At 41.5% G+C, this 24,586-nt stretch overlaps 1 protein-coding gene across 2 annotated transcripts in view; it reads left to right on the top strand.

Moving 5' to 3' along the window:
- The window catches only part of RLF (RLF zinc finger), a 40,254-nt gene that overhangs the window by 3,599 nt on the left and 12,069 nt on the right, over positions 1-24,586 (top strand). The window contains exons 2-4 of one of the 2 annotated variants that reach the window (XM_059868437.1): positions 2,439-2,593; positions 8,532-8,613; positions 17,091-17,223. In XM_059868437.1, the coding sequence (XP_059724420.1) occupies positions 2,439-2,593; positions 8,532-8,613; positions 17,091-17,223 (370 nt within the window). Of the gene's footprint in view, positions 1-2,438; positions 2,594-8,531; positions 8,614-17,090; positions 17,224-24,586 lie in introns of those variants that run through there. The other variant, XM_059868438.1, reaches the window with a different exon arrangement.

The following is a 24,586-nucleotide window of genomic DNA, read 5'->3' as shown; positions in this document are numbered from 1 at the left end:
GCAGCTTGACAGTCTTTGAATGTGATTTAATGCTACAAAGCAATGTATGATGTGAGTTATATTATCAAATCCATTAATCTGTTTAATCTGTTAAATAAACTTGAAGACTGGTATTTCCATTACTGCTGCAGCTCATGATATTTGTGCTGTGCTTAAGGATGATTTCTGCAAACTTCCAATTCCCTGCCCCCAGCTTAAGTCTTTATAACTATTAATATTATGTGGGGGTTTTGGGAAAGTTTGTAACTTCCATTCACCCAGAAGTTCTATTCATTAATTGTTGGAGAACAATCCACAAAAGAGCAGATTACTGATTCTTAGCTGGTATTTTTTAATAGATTTCCTAAGTGTAACACATGATTCTGCTAGTCTGCATTGGTTTTAGGTTAGGACTAATATAGTACAGGTATAACACTGATGTAACATTGGGTCCTGGCCACTTATTTCCTGCTGTGATGGAGGGTAGGTTTTGGTCATTATTTTGACTGCCTGTGGTTTTAGCAGGCTTGTAGAAGGGTTTGTTCCGTAGCGTGCTGTTTCCATTCACCATCTGATAAGATCATGTGGCCTTTAAGGTGTTAAAATCAGTTTGTTGTGTCAGAGTGACAGCTGTAAGTGATTTGAAAACTGATGTGGCCTCACCATTCTTGTAAGGACAATTTGACTCGGTTTGAATGGTAGGGTGAAGCACTCTGAACTTTTTTTCTCCCATGCAGTCTTCACAGAATTCACAAAATCACTGGGTTGGAAGAGACCTTAAAGATCATTGAGTCCAGCCCATGCCCTAACACCTCAACTAAACCATGGCATCAAGTGCCACATTGTCACTTTGATTTTTTAAGGTTTTCTAAGCCTTCTGATGTTTACATTCTGTAGCAGACTTTATCACACACTTTCTGTAAATAACTTATTGCTTTGCATTCTTTTATAGAGGAAGAGAAATTTGATGGGCTGTTGGTTTGTCCAGTGTCATTGGAGAGGTGACACTTTTACCCTCCAATCCACTGTCACTTTTAGAAAACTATAAATGTTAGAGTCAGAAAATAAACTTCCCTTTTCTTCACCTTGAGAGCAGCAGTGTGTTGTTTTGTGTCCTATAACAACACCACATCCAGTCTTTGTTAAACACATCCAGGGATGGTGACTCCATCACCTCCCTGGGCAGGCCAAGTCTTGGCCCTGAGGATTCCAAAAAGCACAGCCTCTTTCATTGGTTTTGTTTTCTTTGCAGCTGGCTTTAACCAAGGTTGTTCCCTTGTTTAGGGAGAGTAGCACAAGGCAGAGGGAGCAGGGAGTGCACAAGCACCCTGCTCTGCAGGTGTACGAGGGTGTTCAGGGAAGGGCAAGCAGTCAGCAGAGCTAAGGTGTCCTCAGCTCAGTGCCCCACTTGCTCTCAGATTGCACTTCCTAGCACAGCATGGTACTGTAGGGACCTTTTAAACTTTGGGATGTACCAGTGTTTTCCCTGTGTTGATGTGATTTCTGTTAAAACTGGCTGGATTTCATATTGCTGCTTTAGTACCGTGCCCAGGTATTGTGGGATTGCTGTGGCCAAGGAGTAAAATCTGGGGTAAATTTATGTTTGAAAAATGCCTACATCATGATCTGATCTGGGTTTTGGATCCCTTTCTGGTGGCTTCATGTTTGCTGGGTGGGTAATGCATGGATCTTTCAAACACTACACTTGTAGTAATGTTCTTAATCTTGAGTTTCTGCCTATTTTTTGTGCATTCTCATAGTAATAAAGATTCCACTGTTACATACATGGTTCTGTCTCCATGGTAGTTGTACAAAAGGAGCCAAGTGTAGGACTTCTCCCTGAATTTTCTACTTAATAGCTCACATTTCTGCCAATTTCATCTAGCTTTCTCCCCAGTAGAAATTCTGATAACTTTTTTAAAATAATAAGCTACATAAAAATATATTTCAATAAAAAGAAGAATTTCTGTTGAGGTGAAAAGCTACTACTTTAAATTCTTCTTCAGAGTAAAAGTGTCTCATTTCCAGAATGATTCCACTGTATGTGTCTGATATGGTGTATTGATATTTGTTTTTAAGCAAAAGTGTGTTACATACATGGTCTGTCTCCTTGGTAGTTGTACAAAAGGAACTAAATGTAGGACTTCTCCCTGAATTTTCTATTTAATAGTTCACATTTCTGCCAATTGCATCTAGCTTTCTCCCCAGTAGAAATTCTGATAACTTTTTCAAGATAATAAGCTAAATAAAAATATATTTCAAGCTAAATAGAAATATATTTCAATAAAAAGGAGAATTTCTGTTCCGGTTTAAAGTTGCTACTTTAAATTCTTCTTCAGGGTAAAAATGTCTCTCTTCCAGAATGATTCCACTGTATGTGTGTGAGATGGTGTATTGATAATATTTGTTTTTAAGCAAAAGTGTGTTACCAGAACTAATGCTAACTCATTTTGTTTCAGACACTGCTCCAGTATGCTGGCAGTCGGGGTGCATCGGAACATATTTTACCTTTTTTGGAAGTGTATCGAATCTCCATCCAAAGCTTTGCTAATGCAAGACCTTACTTGACTACAGAATGTGAAGATGTTCTTTTGGTACTTGGCAGGCTAGTGCTGTAAGTTTTAAGTTGGTATATTTTATTTTTTTTTGTTTTAAAAAGAACTGAACTTTATAAATTAAAGGGCAAGCTGTTGAAATTGTTTATTGCTTAATTTGACAACTATATTTGCAATTTATCTAGTACATTTTTAATTATACCACAAAAATGTGTTTGAGCATTTAATTAACTAACATGGACAAGTTCTTTATTCTTCTGTATTTGGATAATCATGTAGGTATTAGGAGGGTTCTGTTCTTTCTTAAGACATTCTGCAAGTATTGCTTTCTGTAGAAGAGACTTAGTGTAGTTCTCATTAAACAGAAGCTTCAATATGAGATTTCACACATGGATTCATAAACCTTGTCCCTTGCTCAGCAGTTGCAGCTCTGTGTGTCCTGTCCCCTGTAGTGCTGGGACATTCTGAATGTGTCCCTTGTTAAAAAGGACACGCTGATTTGTGTTCATGGCAGTCTGAGTTGTGCTGTAAGATTGCAAAGCAGACTAGACATGACTTAAAGCACAGCAATTCCTGGAACAGAATAGAGAACATTTTACAGTCCATCAGCTGAATTGGGATAAGTTGTAGTTCCTCAAAGTCTGTCCTAAGTGCAAAGCAGCTTTTTGTAATTGAAGAGTGTAGAGTGAAGCTTTTATGTGCACTGGGGTGTAATCAGTACAACCTGAGAATGATGTGCTGATGTGCTGCTTGTTCCTTGCTTGGTGAGGTTTCATCTGAAGAGGGAGGGTGAAGATCTAGAACCTTGAATATGAAGATCATCATAGAATAAAAGTGGTTCTGTGACAGGTTTTGGGTTTTTTCTGTTATCAGTCTCCTACTTGTTTTGTGGTCTGAACTCAGGTACTCTCTTTAAGATGGACTTTAGCAGTGAACTCCTTGGGCAAATGTTCTATTTTGTATTGGACTGACTTGCAAGAAAAATGAACAGCTCAGAACCAGATTATCTCCAAATGATGCCTTGAATTATCTTCTTTTTAATTTTGAGAAATATGTGAACTAGGAGTGGGTTTGGGTTTTTTGAAAACGTGTGAAATCTGGAGAAGTGTGTCTTAGGTTCTTACAGTGGAAACCTGAGACTTTAAATGCATTTATCTGGTACATAATGATATTTTTGGCAAAATATCTTCATTGCTTTTTCAGACTGTCCCCTTAAGGATAGAGAATTATTGTCTTCATCATACTATCATGAATTAGCTTGTGCATTTGGTTGTTTCCTACTTAGGTAATTTTAAAAGTTTGTCATTTAGTGTTTGTTTGCAGGGCATCTCTGCTTGGACTATTTTCTGTATATTTTGCCACTGTTAGATATCTTGGGGTGTAAATCCCAGTTCTGTATCAAAATTGCTTTTCTCTTGTTGGGAAATATCAGAATATTCTGCTTTTGCTAGTATTTTTTTTTCTAGCTTTCAGGGGGAGGATTTTGTTGTAGCCTGCATATTCAGAAAACTTTTTGTTAGAGGACAGTAGAAAAGCTGACTTGCTGAAATCTTTTCTTTCTTATAATGATTATATTTGAAAGGAATCTAAAGAATGAGGAATACAGAGAGTGAGGTGGAAGATAAGGAGGATAATGGCATACCCGAATTCACTCTCCCACACTTTTTCTTTTTCATAAGTTTCCAAAGGAGGGTGAGAGAAGTTAGAGCAGGGAACTAAAGATAAAAGTTGAGGTTCCATGAGGGAGGAAGACTTACCTAGTTAGGGACATGGAAACGTTCTGTTCCCATGTAATTGTGATTTTTGAGGAGACAGTTGGGTTACCCACAGCTGTGATACACACTGTGTTTTCAGACCTAAAGTGAAATGAGCAAACTTGCTGTTTCAAAGCAGAAGTGCTCTACTCCCGATTGAAATCCTCCTTCCCTTCCAACATTCCTCCTGGAGAAGAGGAAAAGAACTTCCTTCTCAGCAGGGTGAGCCAGTAACAGCAGACTCTGTGCTGTGGTTTCCCTGCTGGGCTCCTGTTTGTGCTCACAGTGCAGCTGCCAGGATGTGGGGATTGTGCCCCCATGAGAAATGTGATGCTCCTGCAGGGTGAGCTACTGTTGGTCCACTGGCCAACCTTGGGAAACAAAAGGAAAGCTTGGGGTGGTTGCTCTTGTAGATTGTAGGTGTGACAAACAATGGGGGGGGAGTGTGGGTGGGAAAAGGGAATGTTTGTTTTGGCCATGGCCATGAAGTGTTTTACCTTACATTCCCCTCTCCCCCAGCATTACTATTTCAAAGGTAATTCTCTGTAGAGGAATTAATAAGGAGCCATATCAGAGATGTCTTTCACTGACACTTAGCTGGCTATCCTTGTGAATCTTCAAGGAGACCCTTGAAGCTGGTTATTCTTTCAAGCTTCTGTAATTGCTTTATTTCTGAGGCTGCTGTGAGGGGGAAGGTGTCATGTTACCATCAGTATGAAAATTTTACTTCTATCTGAAAATGGTCTATTTGATTCTAAGATAAATAGATAAAAAAGAAGAAATATTTGGTCATAAGTCACATGGTGTTTGCCAGTAACTAAAATTGAACTGCTTTCCACTTTCTCCTGTGTGCTGTGATGGCACTGAACTGAAAGGGAATTTACCACTTCTACAGCTTTGAGAAGGTGTTAGTATGGTTTTTTCCAACCATAAAAAGTGAAAGGAGATTTGAATGACATCAGATTTCAGAAGCAAAACTGTATTGAACCAATCAGACCAGTCTGCCTCAAACTTGGAGCTCTAGCTCACCTATGGAGGACTAATAATAATAATAATAATAATAATAATAAAATCTGGCAGATTGTTGTTTCAGGAAGAGTGTGCTTGCTTCCCTCAGCACTCAGAGAGCAGGCACAGGTGACACTGAGCTGTTTGTGTCATAAAGCAGCTCTCAGCCTGATCCACTGCTGCAGGTTGATTCACTAGCTTGCATTTACCACTCTGCTGTCTCTCGTTAAGAGCTAATTCAGCTCTTAATAAGCACAGGGTAACTCCTGGCAACAAGTGAACAATGCATGCTGATAATCCAGTGTATAATGAGTCATCTTTATGTCTCTGAGAAGATTAGCAAAGTGTTCCAATACACTCTAATGATGAACACAGTTCTGAAAGGTTTTAAAATTTAATTTAAAAGTTTCTGTGAATGAGGTAGAACTGAAATGAGGTATTACTGAAAAATTATATGCAAATAATATGTTGAGTTTTGCATAGAGTTATTTGCTCCAAAAGAAATAAATTTATATCTAAGACACCTTTTCTTAAAAGATATTTTGAAGTTAATTTATATTTTAGACACCTTTTCTTAAAGATATTTTAAGTGTTTCAGATGGATAATATTTTTTTCTAATAATGTAAACATTCAAGCACCCACTACAGTTTATTTGCAAAAACTGTGATTGAAGTGTAGAATTGAGTTTTGTATAGGCAGGCATTGTGGTGGTACTGGTGGAGCAGTGTTAGAAAGGCTTGACCTCATGGCATGATCCTGGAATTTTGTTCTGTGGCCTAGCCATGACATGTAAACTCCATTTATAGCTGCATTGCAATAAAGAGGGCAGTGGGATTCCAGGGGCAGAGGTGTGTTTTAAAGTATTGTATAATAAGGACCAAAAGAATTAAACTAAATAGTGTGTTGTCCCCCTTGGCAGTGGGAAGTTTTTATGCATCTGTGTATTTCAATCAATTCTTACAAAAAACTTAATTAATGGTCTTAGAATTCTAATTATTCTTCTGCCAAGGAAGTTGTGATTGGAATATCCTGGATATTGCTTTTACAATTGTGCTGTAAGTTGTTTTACATGGTAGTTTATAATCTGGAGCTCCAGATTTCTTACAGAGTGACTTCCAGACCAGAGTTCTCTGTGTTGGGATCCTGAGAACTTGAAGACTTGCAGCAAAAGAACTTTTTCCTTTTGGTTCAGATCAGTCCCATGTTTCAGACAGTAACTCTGGAGGCATAAATTAAATCCTCTTGTCTTCCTAGACTATCTCACTCTGTGTACACAATGCTCTCAAAATGTATAATTGCAGATTTTTTCACTGTCCAAGTAGCAACTTAAGCATTAAGTTTAGAAAAATGATGTTTAAAAGCTCTCTTTGACATTTTCTTCAAGTCTGTTATATGATATAACCAATATCATAGATATGAAATGTTCTAGAAAATGTAATTCTAGGAGTTGAAAGTGAACATAGGTAGGATTGATTGACTGAGTCTGAAAGTGAGGTGTGCATCAAAAGACTTTACAAAAGCACATTGACCATGAAGTTTGCACGTGTGTTACTGGCTGTAGAGTCTGTGTGAGGTGGAGAAAAACAGAACACACACATAGGGATTTTCTTGGCTGGTTGGTTTGTTGTTGGTTTTTTTGTTTGGAGGTTTTTGTTGGTTTTCTTGTTGTTGTTTTGTTGGGTTTTTTAAGTTTTAGGGGGTTTTATGTTAAAATAGAGTTCAGGTGTTTCACAAAGTTGGTTTTGATAGTCTGTTAGCAGCCACTTGGGTCTAAACATTTGGGCTGGTGAATTAACTTGTACTGCCAAGTTGGACTAGAAGGCACAACAAAGTCCTGGTTATTTTATTGAGACCTGTGACAGTGGGAATATCTGGTGGTCCTGTTGCCAGCTTTTTCATCATCACCAAAGTGTTGTGCCTGATGGTGTGAATAATGATGGAATGACAGTGGTGGAGGCTGTTGTATCTTCTGCTCATCTAATAAAAGTGCTTAGAGCTTTTTGCAGCAACCTCTATTTCAAGGAACCAGGATTGGGAGTGAGCTGAAATGTATGAGATGTGAAAAGGATGGTCAGATACTTAGTCAATATTCATCCATTTGGTCTTGTTGATGTATATGGCTGCTGAATCTGAGTAGGCATAGCATTTGGTAGGTGACTGTTCAATGCATTTATCAGGAGTCAGCAGGAAGATGGATGTTCTTCTTGAGTACTAAGCAAGTCTGAAACTCGTGTTTGCTTCAGGGTGATCTTTTCCTTTTCCACTTCCCCAGGCTCAGCTCTTCTGTGTATCTGTCATAAGACTGAATGTGTTGCCCTATCATTCTTCTATTTAATATTTGAGAGAAGGTGTTTTGAAGAAAAAGCAGCAAGAGTTGACACTATCTAACAGTGTAGATGTAGCTTATAAAAAAGTTTATAGTGCTTTTTTATAGGTGATGTCCTAGATTAGTTTTCTCTCCTTATATTTGTCACAATTTATGAAAATGCTTCTGCTGTGTATAAGTCTTGTGAGTCTCTAGGCAGAGTGTCATGGTGAACACTTTCAGTTTGACTAGGTCTAGTTGTTCAGTAGGGTTTTAGGCAATCCATGTGTTCTGTACAAGGCTGGATAGCTCCTGTTTGAGAACAAGACAGGCAGCAGTCCTGCCCTGGCAGGTTGCAGTTTGTGCTGTAGGTATTGGAATGTTCCCCCCTTTGGTATCAAAGACTCAGAAGGTGTTTCTAGGTGCTGATGCTCTCTTAACATATCCATTTTGGTGCTGATGCATGTGTCTTCTGTCAAGCTGTTTCTTAGGGGTTTTTTCCTTATCTATGTCAGTGCTGAAATGTTGAGTTAGGTGAAGCTGGCTTTCATTCTCTCTCTAGCAGAGACAATGCTGGACTCCAGTGAGTTTTATTTAGAATGATTACTAGGTTTCCTTTGAGAAGAAAGAATAGAATTCTCTGATGCAATATTCCTAAGCTACATTTAATGGACTATCTTTATGATGAGAGTAGCTGCAATCTTAAATTAGAGAGTTTGCATGTAGTAAAAGGAGCACTGTTTCCATATGATGAATCATGCCTGATTTACAGGCTGTTTCAGGCCTTTAAGTGATTTGCACAATCTAACATATTTCAGTGTTACTGTCATTGCTTAGCTGAATACTAAGTGGTATGTGCCAGAAATGTTATTTCATGTAACAAGAGAATGTGTTCAGGTAGCTTGTTTACTTGCCTTTTGCTTTTCCAGGAGTTGTTTTGAGCTACTGCTTTCAATTCCTGAAAGTGAATTGCCACATGAGGTGTGGTTAGGATTCCATCAATCCATTCAGGTAAGTGTTCTGAATTTCTTTTTTGCAATTTACATATTAAAAAAAAAAAGGCTGCAGTTGTATTCCTTCTCTTCTACCCTTCCCCTGAGTTCCACTTGTCCTGCATTGCTGTTACCTAGGCAGCAAGAATTTCTGAGCAGCAAAAGTCTGACTGCAGCAACCATAATGGGAGTCTTAATGCCCAAGAGCATATTTATAACCACACAGTGATGGCAGCTTGAGCAAGAGAACCTTAGGAAGTCTTGATTGAATGATTTGTGTGAGAGACAGACTGAGTTAAATGAAGTGATTTAGCAGCTCTGAAGCATTGCTTTGATGATAAAAGAGCTTTTGTGGAGGCCTGAGTGGCAGGTTAGTGTCTGTACCTGATTGGAGAGGGATGGAAATGGTAGGGCAGGTCTTTAGTCCAGCTGGTTCTTAGAAGTGTTTCTTTATGGGTGGTGCTGAAATAAGCTCATGCTACAACATTCCTGCACTCAAATCAAGATGGCTGATGTAGACTGTGTAGGAAGAAGAGATGTGTTCTGGCTTTTAGTCTGGAGGTAGTAGCCAGCTGTCTGCAGGAACTGGTGTTCCTCCTCCTGGAGCTGAAAGACAGGAGTGGCATTGCTGTATTCATTTTGCTGGGCCCTTCAGAACCAGGGACTGCTCTGTTTCTGCTGTTGCCTCTTCTGCTGAAGTTGGAAGCTAATCTCAGTTATAAGTCACTGAAGTGAGGATTCTGGCAGGAGATAATTGGAAGGGACTTAGACCTTGCAGCTGTCTTTATTGCATGACCTTATACCCCTTTGACTGGGGATTTTCTCAGTCCCTGAGGCTTGGCTACTGCTGCATTAGCTCTGAAGATGCTAGTACTGAGCTTCTATTTTTGTTTTCCCTGCAGTCAAGGAAACAAGAGGTGTGAAAACTTTTCAGTAGACTGAAGATGAATAAACCTGTCACTTTAAACTGAGAGAAGCAGTCTAACAGAGCTTTGTAGTCCTGCTAGTGGCAGAAGGGACAGAGATGGTCTGTGCTTGAGTGAGTCAAGGTGTAGAGAAACCTTTTCCTGAAGTATCATGGAATATTTATTATCATGGGAACCCTAGAAAGAGTTGTGTGTGGCACGTACTTGGTAACAGAAAGAAATGCAGTTTGGATAGTTTAAATCCTATTGCCTTACTGGTGACAAGGATCTGTCATTTCTTTTGAGTGCATAGGTCCTGTGACTCCCTTAGTGACTGTGGCAGAGCACAATGGGCACTGCAGCACTCCAGAGCCAGGGTTGAGGGTGTAGCAGCTCATTTTGCCAGTGTCTGTTTGGCTGTTGGCCAAAGGCTGGGCCTGTGCTCCCAGCCCTTTTGTGGGGATGCCACAGATAAGGGTGGTCAGCCACAGTTTCATCTTTTATGATAGGGCTGATGCAAGACATTGAAACTTAGTGTTTCCAAAATAATTCTTCTTTAATTTACTTACACAGTCATTTAGGGTAAAGAGGAGTGAGTCAGAATCACAGAGGACCAGGTTGAAAGGACCTCAAGGATCATCTGGTCCAACCTTTCTTGGACAAGGCAGGGTCTAGACAAGATAGCCCATTACCCTCTCCAGCTAAATCTTTAAATTGTCCAACATTGGAGAGTACACCTCTTTCCTGGGGAGATTATTCCAGTGGCTGAATCTTATTATGAAAAAATTTCCTTGGTTGCCCAATCAGAATTTCCCCAGGAGTAACTTGTACCCATTACCCCATGTCTTATCCATGTGAGTTCTTGTAAAAAGGGAATATCCATCGATTTTTGTGGCTACCCATTAAATACTGGAAGATGGTGATAAGGTCTCCCCTAAACCTTGTGATCTTATCTGACACTAAAAGGCAAATATGTTTGTGACTGAGATGGCCTAGACCTGAAACAAGATGTTTGGAATATGGGAGGGCATATACTGACTTTTTTTCATTATAGCAGAGTTACAGTGCAGCTCTAGAAGTTGCTAGCTTTTAACTGGAGGGATCTGCAAGGAGAATTCTTGTTACCAAGTTTAGTGATTTCAATGGTGTAACAGATCTGTGCATTTCTAGGATTTTGAAATGAGCAATTGGACTTTGATGTGTCTGTCAGTAGAGAGCAGATTTTTAGTCTGATGAGATGGCTCTATTTAGGCTGAATATTTTAGAAGGGAGCTGTTAAATTCCAGTGGTAGAAGGGTGTGATGTCCCACTCTTAAGAGGGATAGAGCATCCAAGATTTGTAAACCCTTGTGGCCTTAAGAATCTACAGAAGTCACAGGGTGCACAAAACCAAAATTTTATTTGTAAATTACATGTTTGGCATGGCAATTGGTGTATTAGTGCTTTACCTACTGCGTAGGTACACAGCAGGGGGGGTTGGATAAAGGGTTCAGGTAACTTCTCCAGCCACATTTTATTCTTTTTCACAATGTGTTATTAGCATCAATCCTTGTGTGTTATTACCAACAATCCTTGGTTGGGTCCTCAGCATCTCACTCTTGGTGTTTGAGACATTCATGTGAGCCCTTATCTTCTGGGGTTCTACAAAGGGTGGCACAAGCTCAGATCTCTCATGTCAGCTTTTGGAACTAAAGGAAAATTCAAGATGTGCTGCTGCCAGGAATAGTAATATATGCTTGGCTTTTTTTAGTGACTTTTGAAGCTATGGCTTCCAAGTTTAGCACTCACCTAATGTTCCCCATAGTTCAGATAGTGAACTGATTAAACATGGTAATGTTCTGAAAACTTGCTGAAGAGGTTTGTGGATTTTTACAAACAAGTGACTCTAATAAGATTTTGAAGTAGCTCTCTGGCAGCAGTGTGAGAATGACAACACTTGTACCCTGCCTCGGGGTACAGTAGGAACCCAGCTGTCACCACAGAAGGAGTATGTGAGTCATATGAAGGGCAATAGGGACAGGAATCACTTGTAGGCTGTCTTGTAGGTTTAAAACCTGTGTGTGACTGTGATGTGCAGATCTCCAGGCAAATCCAGTATGAAAACATGCAGAGTGGTGTGTTAGCACATGCCCAAGACTGATGGATGTAAATGTGCTTATTGCTTTCCTAACAAAACAAACAAGCGTGGCTTCAGAGGACTGGAACTCCTAATGTGGGAGGTACTTTTTGGATCTGCCTGCAGTAATTGTTGCTCTGTAACAATCTGCACAGGTAATGGGAGTCAGTGAAACTTCAAATAAATTTTCATCCCAGGAACCTGAAAGATGAGTGAGGGCTTGCATTTCAAAGCATCAAGGTGTGAGGGCTATCCTAGACCTGAAAGTGGAGTGTCACAGATGTCCAGCTTATAGTGGACACACAAAATGCTGTCAAAATCTTTATTTGGTGTCTGAACCTGTTTGTTCTGGTATCCTAAATAAACTGCTGTTATGTTCTGCAGTCACCCATGAGTCCAGTTTTCCTCAGCCTGAAGCAAGATCAGAGGCAGCTTGGGCAAAATGAAAACAAGATGTGAGATTGTATGGCAGGAGTCTCAGCATGGATTTATTTAGTGGCAGCAAGCAAAAAGATGCAGGGATGAGTGGGGGAATGCTGTAAAAGATGAGTGAAAGGATTTGGGCAGAATTACAACAGGGCTCTTGATACAAGTAAACTCTGTTACTCTGGGGGAGGAGCTCAGTGCAGAAGTGCTGTGTGGATTGATATAATCTAGTCAGGTGAAGAAGGTAAAACCATGCATTCAAAAATGTCTTCAGTGGGAGTAGAGATGTGTTGTTCTGAGTATTGAATATGGGTTGTGGAACAGGGTTCCCTTCAAGCCTTACAAAGAGCATCAATGCTTTATTTAGAAAAACTGTGAGTTGAGGGAGAGCATTAGCCCAAAACTTCTGTGAGGCTGTAGTAGATGCTGATCACTCTAAACTGCCAGGACTGAAAAATCCTGATGTTTTTAGTAAACTGTTTCAAGGCTTGTCTTTTCTTTTGAGCTTTGTCCATAGGCTCTTACTGTATTATTCTTTCCTGACTTCATCTAGAATGAAATGTTTTATGTCCTGCTTTTTAGAACCTGTTTATGGTGTTGTCATAACTTAATGAGATCTGTATATGTAAATGTTGCATTAAGTTTCTTCAAGGACTTTTGATGTATTCATAATAGATTTTTGCATATACTCCCATTAATATTAGCTTTATCTGGTTCAGCTCAGCACTGTAGTGGAAGGGGAGTGTACTGACAGTGGTTAAATATTTATGCTGCATATGTTGGTGAATTTTATGTTTGGTGTTTTGATATTGATACCCTGAATCTCAAACACTGGGTTGACTCAGTAAATCAGCTTGCTTGTATCAAAAGCCTTTTCTTTCTCACCTTCTCAGGTCCTTTCAGCCCTCAATACAGAGGTGCTGGAATGTGATGGATCCCCATAGCTGGGCTGGGCTCTGCTGGCTCTGTAGTGCATCCTGAAGCCCTCAGTTAGGGAACAGTTGCTCTTGGGAGGACATTGTTTATGCTGGATATCTGGATCATTGAATGTCATAATCTGAGGGACAGTGGCATTTTCAGCACCTAACCTGTGTCCAGGTTGTATGATTTTTAAATTTTTTTTGTCAGCCATGTCATTGCAGTAGTGATGGCAGATGAATGGGCTGCTGTGCTCTTCTGAGCTCCTCAGTGCTTTCATTGGCAGTTCCACACCTTTCTAGGGCATAACACCTGTGCTGAATAAAGCTGATTAAAGTTCATCGAGTTCAGTCTTCCAGGTGAAGTATAGGATCTTAAATGCTGATGGTTTTTTGGAATTAGTCTTTGACCTGATCTCTAGTTAAGACTGAGATTAATGCTGTAACATTGGTGTGAAGGAAGAGAGTTTACCATGGATGCTCTGCAACCTGTTGTGGTGAAAAGACTTAATGCTGTGTGGCATGTAGCTGGGAAAGGCCTGAAGTAGAGGTTGTTGAAATGGGCTTCTATTGATTTTTTTAGGTAAGATCCAGTGTCTTGTCTGTCTGCACACCTGTAGCTGTTTTCTTAATCATCCCCAAGACTGAAGATAATATACATGAACTTCCCATGGGCAGTAACTACAGTTACAGAAACTGGGCTGTGGTTAGGTGTTTCATGGATGCAATTTTAGATGAGTTTGCTGTTTTCCAGTGGTGTTTTTAAAGCTGCCCTGAGGCTACAACTTGAGCATCTTCTGGCAGTAGCATTGTGTTTAGCATTGTGTGTCATTCACCTGGCTGGTTCTATTGGCACGTCATTTAGCTCAGTGTAAAGAGGGGAATTGATCATGTTTTAGATTTAAAAAGCAAAACAAAAAACCCCACTTCTTCCCTGAGGGTCTTTGTGGTGAGTTTTGTTCACTGTTCCAGCATGCAGTGGAAGCAAAGACTCGAGAGGACAACAGCTGTGTGAGCCTAAGGATTGCTTAAGTGATGTTCTCAAATCCTTCAATTCAAAGGAAAATTCAGTTCTAATTCAAAGCCTGAAACCTTTGTGTGGCAGTCTCCCAATGCTGATTGCTAAGAGCAGTTTGAGCTCTGGTCAAGAGCAGGTCAAGTCTCTCGTGTCTTTAGGGTCCAGGTGTGACTCTCCAAAATTACTTTTGGCCTTGTGAGTAGCATTTCAGGCTCAAGACCAGAAATCAGTCTTTACAAGCATCCTGCTTGGCTAGCTGTGCATCTGCCAATTAACACCAACTCCTCTACCAACACCTACACCTGATTTTTGAGGTGGTCTTACCAATAACTCACTCCCTAGTTTTACTTCCTTTATAATCACTTTTAGAAGTAGTGTGGTCTTTAATGATTTCAGTTAGCAGGTTGCTGTGAGCTAACAGTTGGAATACAGTTACAACAGTTATCTAAAACTGAAATTAACTTTGGGGCAATATCTACTGGAAATCTTTGGTACTGCTAAGGAAAATGAGATTTTTAAAGTTACCAAAACTGCTTGATTGTTGCATTCAGCTATAAGACTTCTAATTTTATGGTCCTTAGAAGGTGGAAGTCTGCACTATAGTTCTGTGTTTGGAAAGAACTCCTGATGTGTGGTTTTTTTGCTCACTCTGGTGTTGGTTTGGTTTTTTCCTTGCAGTTGGAAAAATACTCATAATAGGGCAGAAGCACTGACTTCCACAAAGTGTGCTTGCAGACTTAGTTGAAATAGTTTGAAATTTCAGTGTGTTCAATCTGCAGCTCTCTGAAGGTTTCTGTTGTGGCAGAGGCATGGGTGTGCTGGAAGAAAGCTCAGTTACCTGATCCACCTCTTCACTCAGAGTGAGAGGGCCTTCTTCAGTCAGGCTGCTTAGGGTCCTGCCCCACCACATGTTGTCTTTAAGGCATGGAAAATGCACAAACTTTCATTAGTCCTTTCAAAATGAGGGTTCACATATGGAAACACTTCCTGCACACACACTTAAGAGAATTTCCTTTCCTGTGACTCCCTCCCTAGGCAGCTCCAGCTACCTTCTGGCAATATAGTGAAGATTAAGACAGCTCTAAGATTTTCCTTTTCACCCTCTCTTCTGCACTTGCTGGTCTTTGCTGGATGTGGATTACTATGACAAATGAATTTCACAGGACAGTTGCCAGCCAGGAGTTGTACTGCAGTGGAATTTCAAAAGTGCCAAACAGGAATAAACACTTCAGGAATGTCTTTGTTGTGCTCTGTGTGAGATTGTTCAGCATAGCTAGTCTTGTTTGCAGTAAGGTCCCACTGCTGACCTGCACTTAAATTACAGACCCTAGAGACCTGTGGTGCCAAACTGGGACCTAGCCAGCTTGGCTACTGGCCAGGGGTTGGGCCTTGGTGGCCAGCCTTTGTTGTTGTCACTTTGTGACTGTGACCAACCTGTTCTGGTAGTTGGGGTTGTACCCTGTGCAGCCCTTCCATTTGTCTGTGTTGAGCCTCAGAGAGTCCCTGTCAGTGATGTTCTGCTGGATGCCCTAATGGCTGCCTGCCCAGCAGGGTCAGCTGCTCTCCTGGGCCTGTAGGACCTGTGGGCTGGCAGATAATGAATGTGCTCTGTCCATTTTTCAGGCAATAAATGGGTTAAAAATGCCAGCTCACTGTTGACCCTGAGAAGTGATACTGGGACACAGCTGCCAGTTGGGTTTGTACAGTTTGTCACAAGCCTTTTAAGTCTGGCTATTGAGCTGGTTTTTTTACCTGTATTTTGTCCACTTTTCCTTATTTTAACAATTTTGTTTTCAAGATTCTGTGGGAGATTGTCAGAAGCCTTGCCAAGTATGACTAATGTCATCTGTAGCTTGTCACAGTAGTCAGATTACTGGATGTAGTTTCCAGGAGAGTTTGTCCCATGTTCTTTTTGGGGTCAGGCTATGCTGACTGACCTGTAGTTCCCCAGGGTTTCTTACTCTTGGTGATTTCTTCAAGTCACTAGAAACCTTTCTCCAGTTAAGAGTACAACAGAGGCTATCAAAAGCAAGCCTGAGGTTAAAGATTGTGTTAAAAATATGAGCAACTTGAAACACAGCTCAGCAGAAGCCTTGCCACATATTGAACTTAAGATCTGCTGTGAGAAGCATTTTTACTGAAGGTGTAGCCACAGATTGCTTGGTTAGTTGGCTTTGCTTGTCAGCATTAGGAAATTCTGAAAGATGATATTTAATGCCTTCAGTTCAAGTCACCCTACATCTGTGTCTCTAATAGGGACATGAAATGCCTGGAATTTGTTTCAAGCTGCTGTCTTTTCTCTGTTAGACTCTTAGATTCTTCCTGTGTGTAATGTCTTTTTTTAATTCCTCCTTTACTCTTCAGATTTCCAGAATTCAAAGCAGCAGGGCCCTGATCACTCTGAGCAGTGAGCTGTGTATAGAGGTTTTGTGGTGAACCTCAGCTGGAGGGCTGCTGATCCTGGAGAGTCTCTGGGTCAGGCTTCACAGCATCAGAAATCCCTGGTCTTAGAGTAAATGCACTGGACATAGATTCGTTTCTAAGAAATTTGCATCTTCATTTCCAGTAGAAGAAAGTTTTCATCTTAATGATGAAAATATCCCATGGCATTCTTCAGCTAGTGACTGATGACTCTCGAAGTGAATTGACTGGCTCATCTTTAGTGTAAACACTAAATGTACAATTTTAGACTCTTACCATTGTGTTACTCATTTTGAAAATTTCGATTTTCTTCTGAGTTTTTCAATAGCATTATATGCTTTGATACAAAATCATCCTTTGTCTTTTATAGAATTCCTGTTTTTTTAATATATATACACGTGTACATGGAAAACCATTAAAATTGCAGAAGAGTTACAACTGCAGAAGGTTTTTTGATTGAAGCCATTTCAGTCAGCTCAGTAGTCTGAAATTGGAACATTTTGCAGTAGGATTAGAGAAGTGAAAGGACATTGGACTATTAAAATCCCAGTGCAAACTTGTCAAAGCAGTAATGACTGAGAGGAATAGTGGGAAAGTATTAGCATGTGGTGAAATATTAGGATAGATACTGTAAAATTACATTGGCTTAATTTTTAGCTAAGACTCTTAATGACTTTTTTTTACATTTTATAGGATTCACATGATGCTTTACTGGAATTTGGGAATAACAACCTCCAAATATTGGTGGATATCACAAGGGAAGGGGTATGGAAAAATCCAGTTCTTCTTAAAATTCTATCCCAGCAACCAGTAGAAACTGAGGAAGGTAAGAGTGTGTTTTTAGAGATGATGTGTGGTTGTTCAGAAATTACTTGGGGCAGTTTTGGTGGGTAAGCAGTGACTAGAAGACAGAAGAGTTGCCTTTTAAATTGTATTGTGGGGTAGTATTCATATGTTGCTAAATAATATTTATTATGAAACTGTCTCACTGGCATTTTGAATAATGTGTCCAGTTGTACAACCAATGCATCTCTGCTTGGACTGTACTACCCATCAGTTTGAATATTTTGAAATTCCATTTTTAAAAAGAATTATTTCTTTTTCGATGATAAAAATACAGAAATTTTTCTTCCTGAGATGCTTTGTTTCTCATAACTCTGTGCTTTTAAATGTTTTCCTGAACTCTTCACGGGGAGGAATTGAGTATGTTCATACTCTTCAGGGGCATAAAAGATTCATGTGAAAGGGCAGTGTGGAGTGTTACTAACTCTAGGTTGGGAGGCACTTTGTGTTTAGACAATGGAAATAAGATCTTGATTCAGAAACTGCTGAGAGGTGAGGAACAGGAGGTGCTAGTGTCACTTCATGTAATACACTCTGTCTAATGTCTTCTAGGAAATTCTTCCTTTACTCTGAATTTTTTCCCATTAGTGGTACCATTAAGTACTTGTTGGTATTTTATCTGTTTCATTAACAGTGCACTAGACTGCAGTTTACCTCTGGTAGTCTAAAGTTAAAAATAATACAGAAGGGAGGGAAAGTTTAAGATAAAATCTTAAAAATTAAGGAGGAAAAAAAGATATTTTAAGTTTTCTTCTGTAGCAGAATCCTTTGTTCTGGCTTTGGGTAGCCTCTCTGAGTTGAAGTATGTCAGAATTTTTAATAAATAAATGGAAACATGTTACAGTTATTGAGACAATATGTTGCTCCTTGTGCTAAAAAAAGAGCAGCTGTTTGGACTGCAGTCTTCACTAGCCTTTATGTCAGGTATTAATAGCATGGCAGAAACATTTGAACTGTTGTGGTTTAAACTCAGCTGGAAGCTGGAGTTGTGGTTTAAACTTAGCTGCTCCCTTTTCCCCCACCCCCTCTGGTGAGAGGAAGAGGAGGGCTGAGTTGAGATAAGAACAACTTATTTGTAAACAGCAGGGAGATAAGAAAATGAACAGTGACAGCAACAATACCAATAACAACAGTTGATAAAAGAAGTGATTACATTCAAAAACACTCTGAGAAACTCCACACTTTGGCCACAGCAATCCCCTGCAGCACTACAGGCTGGGGACAGTGGCTGGGCAGAAGGTGACCTGGGGGTGCTGCAGGACAGCAGCTGGACAGGAGCCAAGGAGGCCCCTGGCACCCGGCCTGGCCAGCAGGAGCAGGGAACTGCTCCTGCCCCTGTGCTCAGCAGTGGCTGGGCTGCACCTTGAGTGCTGTGTCCAGTTCTGGGCCCTCATTGTGATCTTCAGACGTGTCCAGAGAAGGGCAACAGGGCTGGTGAAGGAGGAGTGCCTGATGGAGCTGGGGTTGTGTAACCTGGAGAAAAGGAGGCTCTGGGGGGACATTTTCACTCTCCACAGCTACCTGACAGGGGGTGTAGTCAGGGAGGGGTTGGCCTCTTCTCCCAGGCAAGCAGTGACAGGCCAAGAGGCCACAGTTTTAAGCTGCATCAGGGGAATTGTAGGCTGGACATTTGGAAAAAAATTCTTCACTGAAAGAGTGATTGGGCACTGGGATGGTCTGCCCAGGAGGGATTGGAGTCACAGTCCTGGAGGTGTTTAAAAACAGACTGGATGTGGCACTCAGTGCCATGGTTTAGTTGATGAGGAGGTGTTAGTTCATAGGTTGGACTTGATGCTCTCAAAGGTCTTTTCCAATGTAGTTAATTCTGTGGGTTTGTGACATTCATTGGAGCTCTTCTGCACAGGTGCATTTCTAGGTAGTCTGGAATACTCCACAGGCACAGCTAAACAGTCTGAATGTGACTGGGGAATCCTGTATTGGACAAATCTGGCAAAAGCACATTTCTCCAGTAAAGTGTTAGACATTTTAAGTAAAGGGTACTTCTGAGAAGTTGAATATCTGCCTAAAATGTTGCTCCTACCATGTGTCTGGCATTTGTGGCAATCTTGGAATCCTTGGTTTGTTTTTCTCCCTGCTCTGTCTGAGCAGCTGGAATTAGTCTCTTGGCCTTATGTGGGGCATGGTTGGAGTTGGTATTAAGCAACTATCTCTAGATGTCCACTAAAATATCTTAATTATTTGTTACTTTCAGAATCATATCAAGTAAATGCTAATTTCTGTAATTGATTGCAGGTCACTGATGAGTTCCAAGGTTTGTCTTTGTTCTTTCACTTGTGTCACTTCTTTGATCTGTATGATGTTCTGTGCTAGCAGGCTCCATTTGATAGAAATAGGAGGAATCAAAATGAATTTCCTGCAGGTCCCACAAGGGATGGCAGTTCTGCTTTTAGGCTTGGGAGTAGGGGCTGCAGAAGGAGCTCCAGTGCAATGGATTTTCAGTTGCCTTAGTCCAACTGCCACTTTAACCTTCAGGACAACAGCAGCTTCACAAAGTGTCTTTTTCAGTCATCTGAAGCTTAATTTCTTTGAATAGTTTGGATTTCATGCTTTTTGGGGTTTTGTGATGAGTAGCTGAAAAACATTCCTAGTTTTTGCTGCTGTGAGCCAGATGTGAGAGTAGCTCAGTGTGCCTAGCTGAAGCTGTGTTTTGTGAGCTGGTAGTTCATGTTAATGGTCATCAGATGCTTACTTGAGTGAACAGTCCTGAAGGTGTGTCAGGTTCCTGCCTTTCTTGTTAGAGTTCTTCATTTCAATTCTGGTTTTAAATGCACTGGCCTGGAAAAGGAGCTGACATAAATTATAAATATGGTTTGCCAAATTTGTTCCAGCAAAAGTTTCATAGCAGCATTGCAGTGGGTTCTGCTGCTTCTGTGGCTGTTAATAAATTGCACTGCCATGTGCTAGGCTGGTGGTTCCTAATTTTTACTGTCAGCTGGCTGAGGATGGTTGGTTGGGGCATTAATATTTGCTTGAGGAAAGGGCTTTAAAACAATAATTTCAGCTTAGGCCTTTTAGGTGACTAAACAATACCAGCATCCTGATGGGACCATAGTTGATGCTGTTCAACAGTTGTGACATCCCCCGTGGTTGTGTGCCTCAGGCAGTTAGCTTTAATACTGATTCCAAAACTTCCCCCCACTTTTGTCTTAACAAACCCTGAACCAAAGAGGTTGGAGTCAGCTTGTTGCTGAGTGCAGCAGATGAATGCCAACAACTTGGAATGTCTGCCTTGATGAGTGCTGGTTTCTAGGACAGCTGGGATAACCATGCAACAACTGCTCCTGTATAATACACAGTGCCAGATGTGCATACTTAACATTTCTTACTGCACATCAGCACCTGTCCTTTTGTCCTGTTCCACTGGGACTTTCAGCAGAAATGCTCACCCAAAATGCTGTTTCCCTGGCATGTTCATCATAGTGACCACAGAGCCTTTTCCTGCTCTAGTGCCATCCATCCTTTATAAAGGTTGTATTCATAATATGGTGGTATAACTTAAATTATCTTTCACTGCAAGTGTTTTGGGTGAGAGAGGAATCTCCTATTGTTACTTTTTGGTCCTGGCTTAAGAGAGCTCTTAAGATGTGTGTAGAGTTGGAAACTGCACTGCCCTTTTGGCTAAAGGGTTTGGAGAGGGAAGGGTTGCAGGGTGTCTGTGCTGATTTTTATAGCAAGCTGTTTTAGTCTTGAGAAGTTTGATAGAACACTGTGACAGAACACATAACAGCAGGAGAGCTGGGAGAGAAGGAACAAGAAAGTCTGTTCATGGACATGTATGGAAATGTAACAGATTTAGGACTGAGACAAAATTAGGTTCTCTGAGGGAAAACAACTTTTCTCATTTTGCTGTCTATTCCTCAGTTTTTGTTCCTTTTTCAGGAAAAGAGGAAACTTTCCTCTTTAGAGTAGAGCTAAGTGCTAGGACAGATGTCTGACTAGTGACTCATTTCTGCAATTTGCTCCTACCATCATCACTTACATCTGCATGACAGAGGAGCTCAGTTTGTCATTTGTCTCCTTTGCAAAGTTCACTCCACACTCGTTTAGGTGTGAAAGAATTGGTCTGAGGGCACAGACCTGCCACCCTTTGTGGGGGGAGCATGTGCTTACTGACTGCTCTCAAAGACTGCAGTCGAGACCCTCTTGTGTGTTCTGGCAGAGCATCCACCTCCATCAAAGCTTCTCTCATTTGTGCTGGAAGATAAAAGTCTAACTGTTAAACTGAAAGTGTTTCATTTCACTGACTGCAAGTAGTCTTAAAATATTTCCCATGTCATGACTAGCTGGCTCTGACACTTTAGTAAAACTTCATTTAAGCAGCTGCCAAGTGCATGTCTAGCTGTGTAAACAAGAGGAATCTAAAGAATTCTTAGAGGAGGTAAAAAGAGTATTGTTTTTTTTCTAGTATGTCCTTTATTCCTCTTATGGATCTGGGGAAAAAAAAAGTATTCTGTGAGCCAGGAGGTGTAGAAATAGGGACTTAGAGAATTGCTTTGAATTGCTTGTGGGCACTAAAGCCCATTCCTGCTAGGCCCATGAATAGCAGTTCCACTTGAAGAGGTGGCTGATCTGATGGTGGGTAAGCCAGCTTTGTGGGAGTTTTCCCTCAACAGTGATCTCCTGGCCATCTGTTGTGGTAGCATCAAATAACATCAAATATCCATATTAAAGCACTGTTAGCTTTCCTCGATGAGTATTCAAGCAGTGTCATACAGATGCAATTTTTAAGGAAGAGAGGAGGTTGGTTTCCTAGCAACTGGAGATCTTACTGCAGGCTGCCTCTTGGTCAGGCAGTTCTTTTTGCTTTATCCATTGAAGTTCCTTTCATGTGAAGTGTCAGCTGGATCAAGAGTTTAATGCTCAGAGGTTTTTCCTGTGAAAAACAGAAACCATGACCATAGATTTAAATCTTAAAATGATTCTCTAATGGACCACTAAGCTGACTCCTGCAGAACACAAGCAGGGTTCACTACAGGTATGTGGTATGTACCTGGCACCTGAAATGAGTTTTCTGTTCAGGTGCACAGGCTGTGAGTTTTCTGCCAACTAGTGTAGTGTCTGTTAGAACACACTGTTGCTTGTTGGGCAATATTTTAAGTGCAGAAAGCAGGAAAACTTTCTTGTTCTGTGCCATCCTCTCTTTTCGAATGTACATACCATTGGTTTCTTAACTTCCCATCTTGCACAGTAATAATAAGATGCTAACATAGTGGAAGAGCCATTGAGTAGAAGTATTTTCTCAAATTGTTAGTCTAAAGCCAGCATTCTTTTTGGACTAAGCCAGAGTCTCTTGCAAACACCAGAGGTAACTGGTTGACTACAGTTGCTGCAGAACACCATTCTAGTTTGTGTTTTATCAGAATGTCTCCTGCATTTCCATGACTTCTCGTTCAGCTCATCAGCCACTTTGTCCCTTGGTTCAACACATGCTTACACTACATTCAGTAATGCATATGAACCATCTCTCTTAATTCACAAGAGCTTTTTGAATGATGTACAGATCTGGAGACTTGTATCAAGGCTTTGTGAAGATATTTATGTTAGGCTGGAAATAGCACCACAGATATTTTGAAGCATATGATTTCATCATGTTGGTTTTGCACAGCCTGAGTTTTGGTAGTGGGGGTAGGGGCATGGAGGTGGCTTCTGTTAGAAGCTGCTGGAAGCTTCCACCCTGTCCAGCAGAGCCAGTCCCTGATGGCTCTGAAGGTGGACATGCTGCTGGCCAAGGCTGGGCCAACTAGAAATGATGGTAAGGCCTCTGTGATAACAGATTTAAGAAGAAAATCAAAACAATGTGGGGGCAATTTGAATTCCAGCTAGAGAAGAGGAGGAGGTGAGAACATGTGAGGGAAACAACATGGAAACACCAAGGGCAGTGGAGAAGGAGAGGGAGGAGGTGCTCCAGGTGCCAGAGCTGAGATTCCTTCGCAGGCTGTGGTGAGGCCATGGTGAAACAACTGTGTCCCTGTAATCCATGAAGTCCATGGGGGAGCCAGAGATCCACCCACAGCCCCTGGGGATCCACAGGGGATGCAGAGATCCACCCACAGCCCCTGGGGATCCATAGGGGATGCAGAGATCCACCCACAGCCCCTGGGAATCCACAGGAGATGCAGTGATCCACCCACAGCCCCTGGGGATCCACAGGGGATGCAGAGATCCATCCACAGGGGATGCAGTGATCCACCCACAGCCCATGGATGCACAGGGGATGCAGAGATCCACCCACAGGGGATGCAGAGATCCACCCACAGCCCATGGATGCACAGGGGATGCAGAGATCCACCCACAGGGGATGCAGAGATCCACCCACAGCCCGTGGGGGTCCACAGGGGATGCAGAGATCCACCCCCAGCCCCTGGGGGAGGTGCCCATGCTGGAGCAGGTGGATGCCTGGAGGAGGCTGTGATCCAGTGGGAGCCCCCATGGAGAGAGGGGGCCCTGCTTGCAGGCTGGAGCAGCCTGTCCTTGCAGGACTGCAGCCCGAGGCAGAGTGACCCACACTGCAGCAGTTTTGGGAGGGCTGTGGGCCCATGGGAGGGACTCACATTGCAGCAGCTTTGGCAGGACTGCTGGTCATGAGATTGGACCCATGGTGGAGAAGTTAATGGAGAACTGTCTCCTGTGGCAGGGACCCCACAGTCTCACGGGGGAAGGACTCCTCTCCCTGAGCAGCAGAAGAAAATCCTTTCATCCCTGATGAACTGACCAAAACCCCCACACCCTGTCTCCCTGCACTGTCAGTGGGAAGGAGGGAGGGGTACAAGAAAGTAAAGATGGTTTTATGGGCTTATTTTACTTCTCATTATCCTCCTCTGATTTTGTTAGTAATAAACTCATTTTGTACTGCTACACTGGGCTTGTTTTGCCCATGGAGTGTTTTCTCCTGGTTCTTATCTCAACTCATGAAGCCTTCATCAAATTTTTCTCTCCTCAGCCCAGCTGTAGCTGGGGAGTGAGGGTGAGTGACTTTTGTGGGTGCCTGGCATTTGGCCAGTGTCAAACCAAGGCTTTATCACCTACATGTACTTTATCAAAGCTTTTGATGCTGTCTCTCACAGCATCCCTGGATTAAATGTCCAGGACACAGCTTGATGAGTCCACAGTAGGTTGGGTGAGGAGTGAGCTGACAGGAGTCAGATGCAAAGAGTTCTAGTAAATGAGATTGTCAGGCTGGTGAGCAGTCTGTGGTGGGGTTTCCTTAATGTCTTCATAAGTTATGTTGGTGTGGAAGTTGAATGTACATGAAATAAATTTGCTGATGATGCTGTGTTAGGATCTGTGATCCCCTTTGAGAGCAGAGGCCTTATACAGAGATCCAG

This window comes from Haemorhous mexicanus, chromosome 27 (assembly GCF_027477595.1).
Source record: "Haemorhous mexicanus isolate bHaeMex1 chromosome 27, bHaeMex1.pri, whole genome shotgun sequence".
In the NCBI taxonomy this organism is placed as follows: domain Eukaryota; kingdom Metazoa; phylum Chordata; class Aves; order Passeriformes; family Fringillidae; genus Haemorhous; species Haemorhous mexicanus.
The sequence above is the reverse complement of the archived record's forward strand: the minus strand, read 5'-3'. Positions and strand labels throughout refer to the sequence as shown.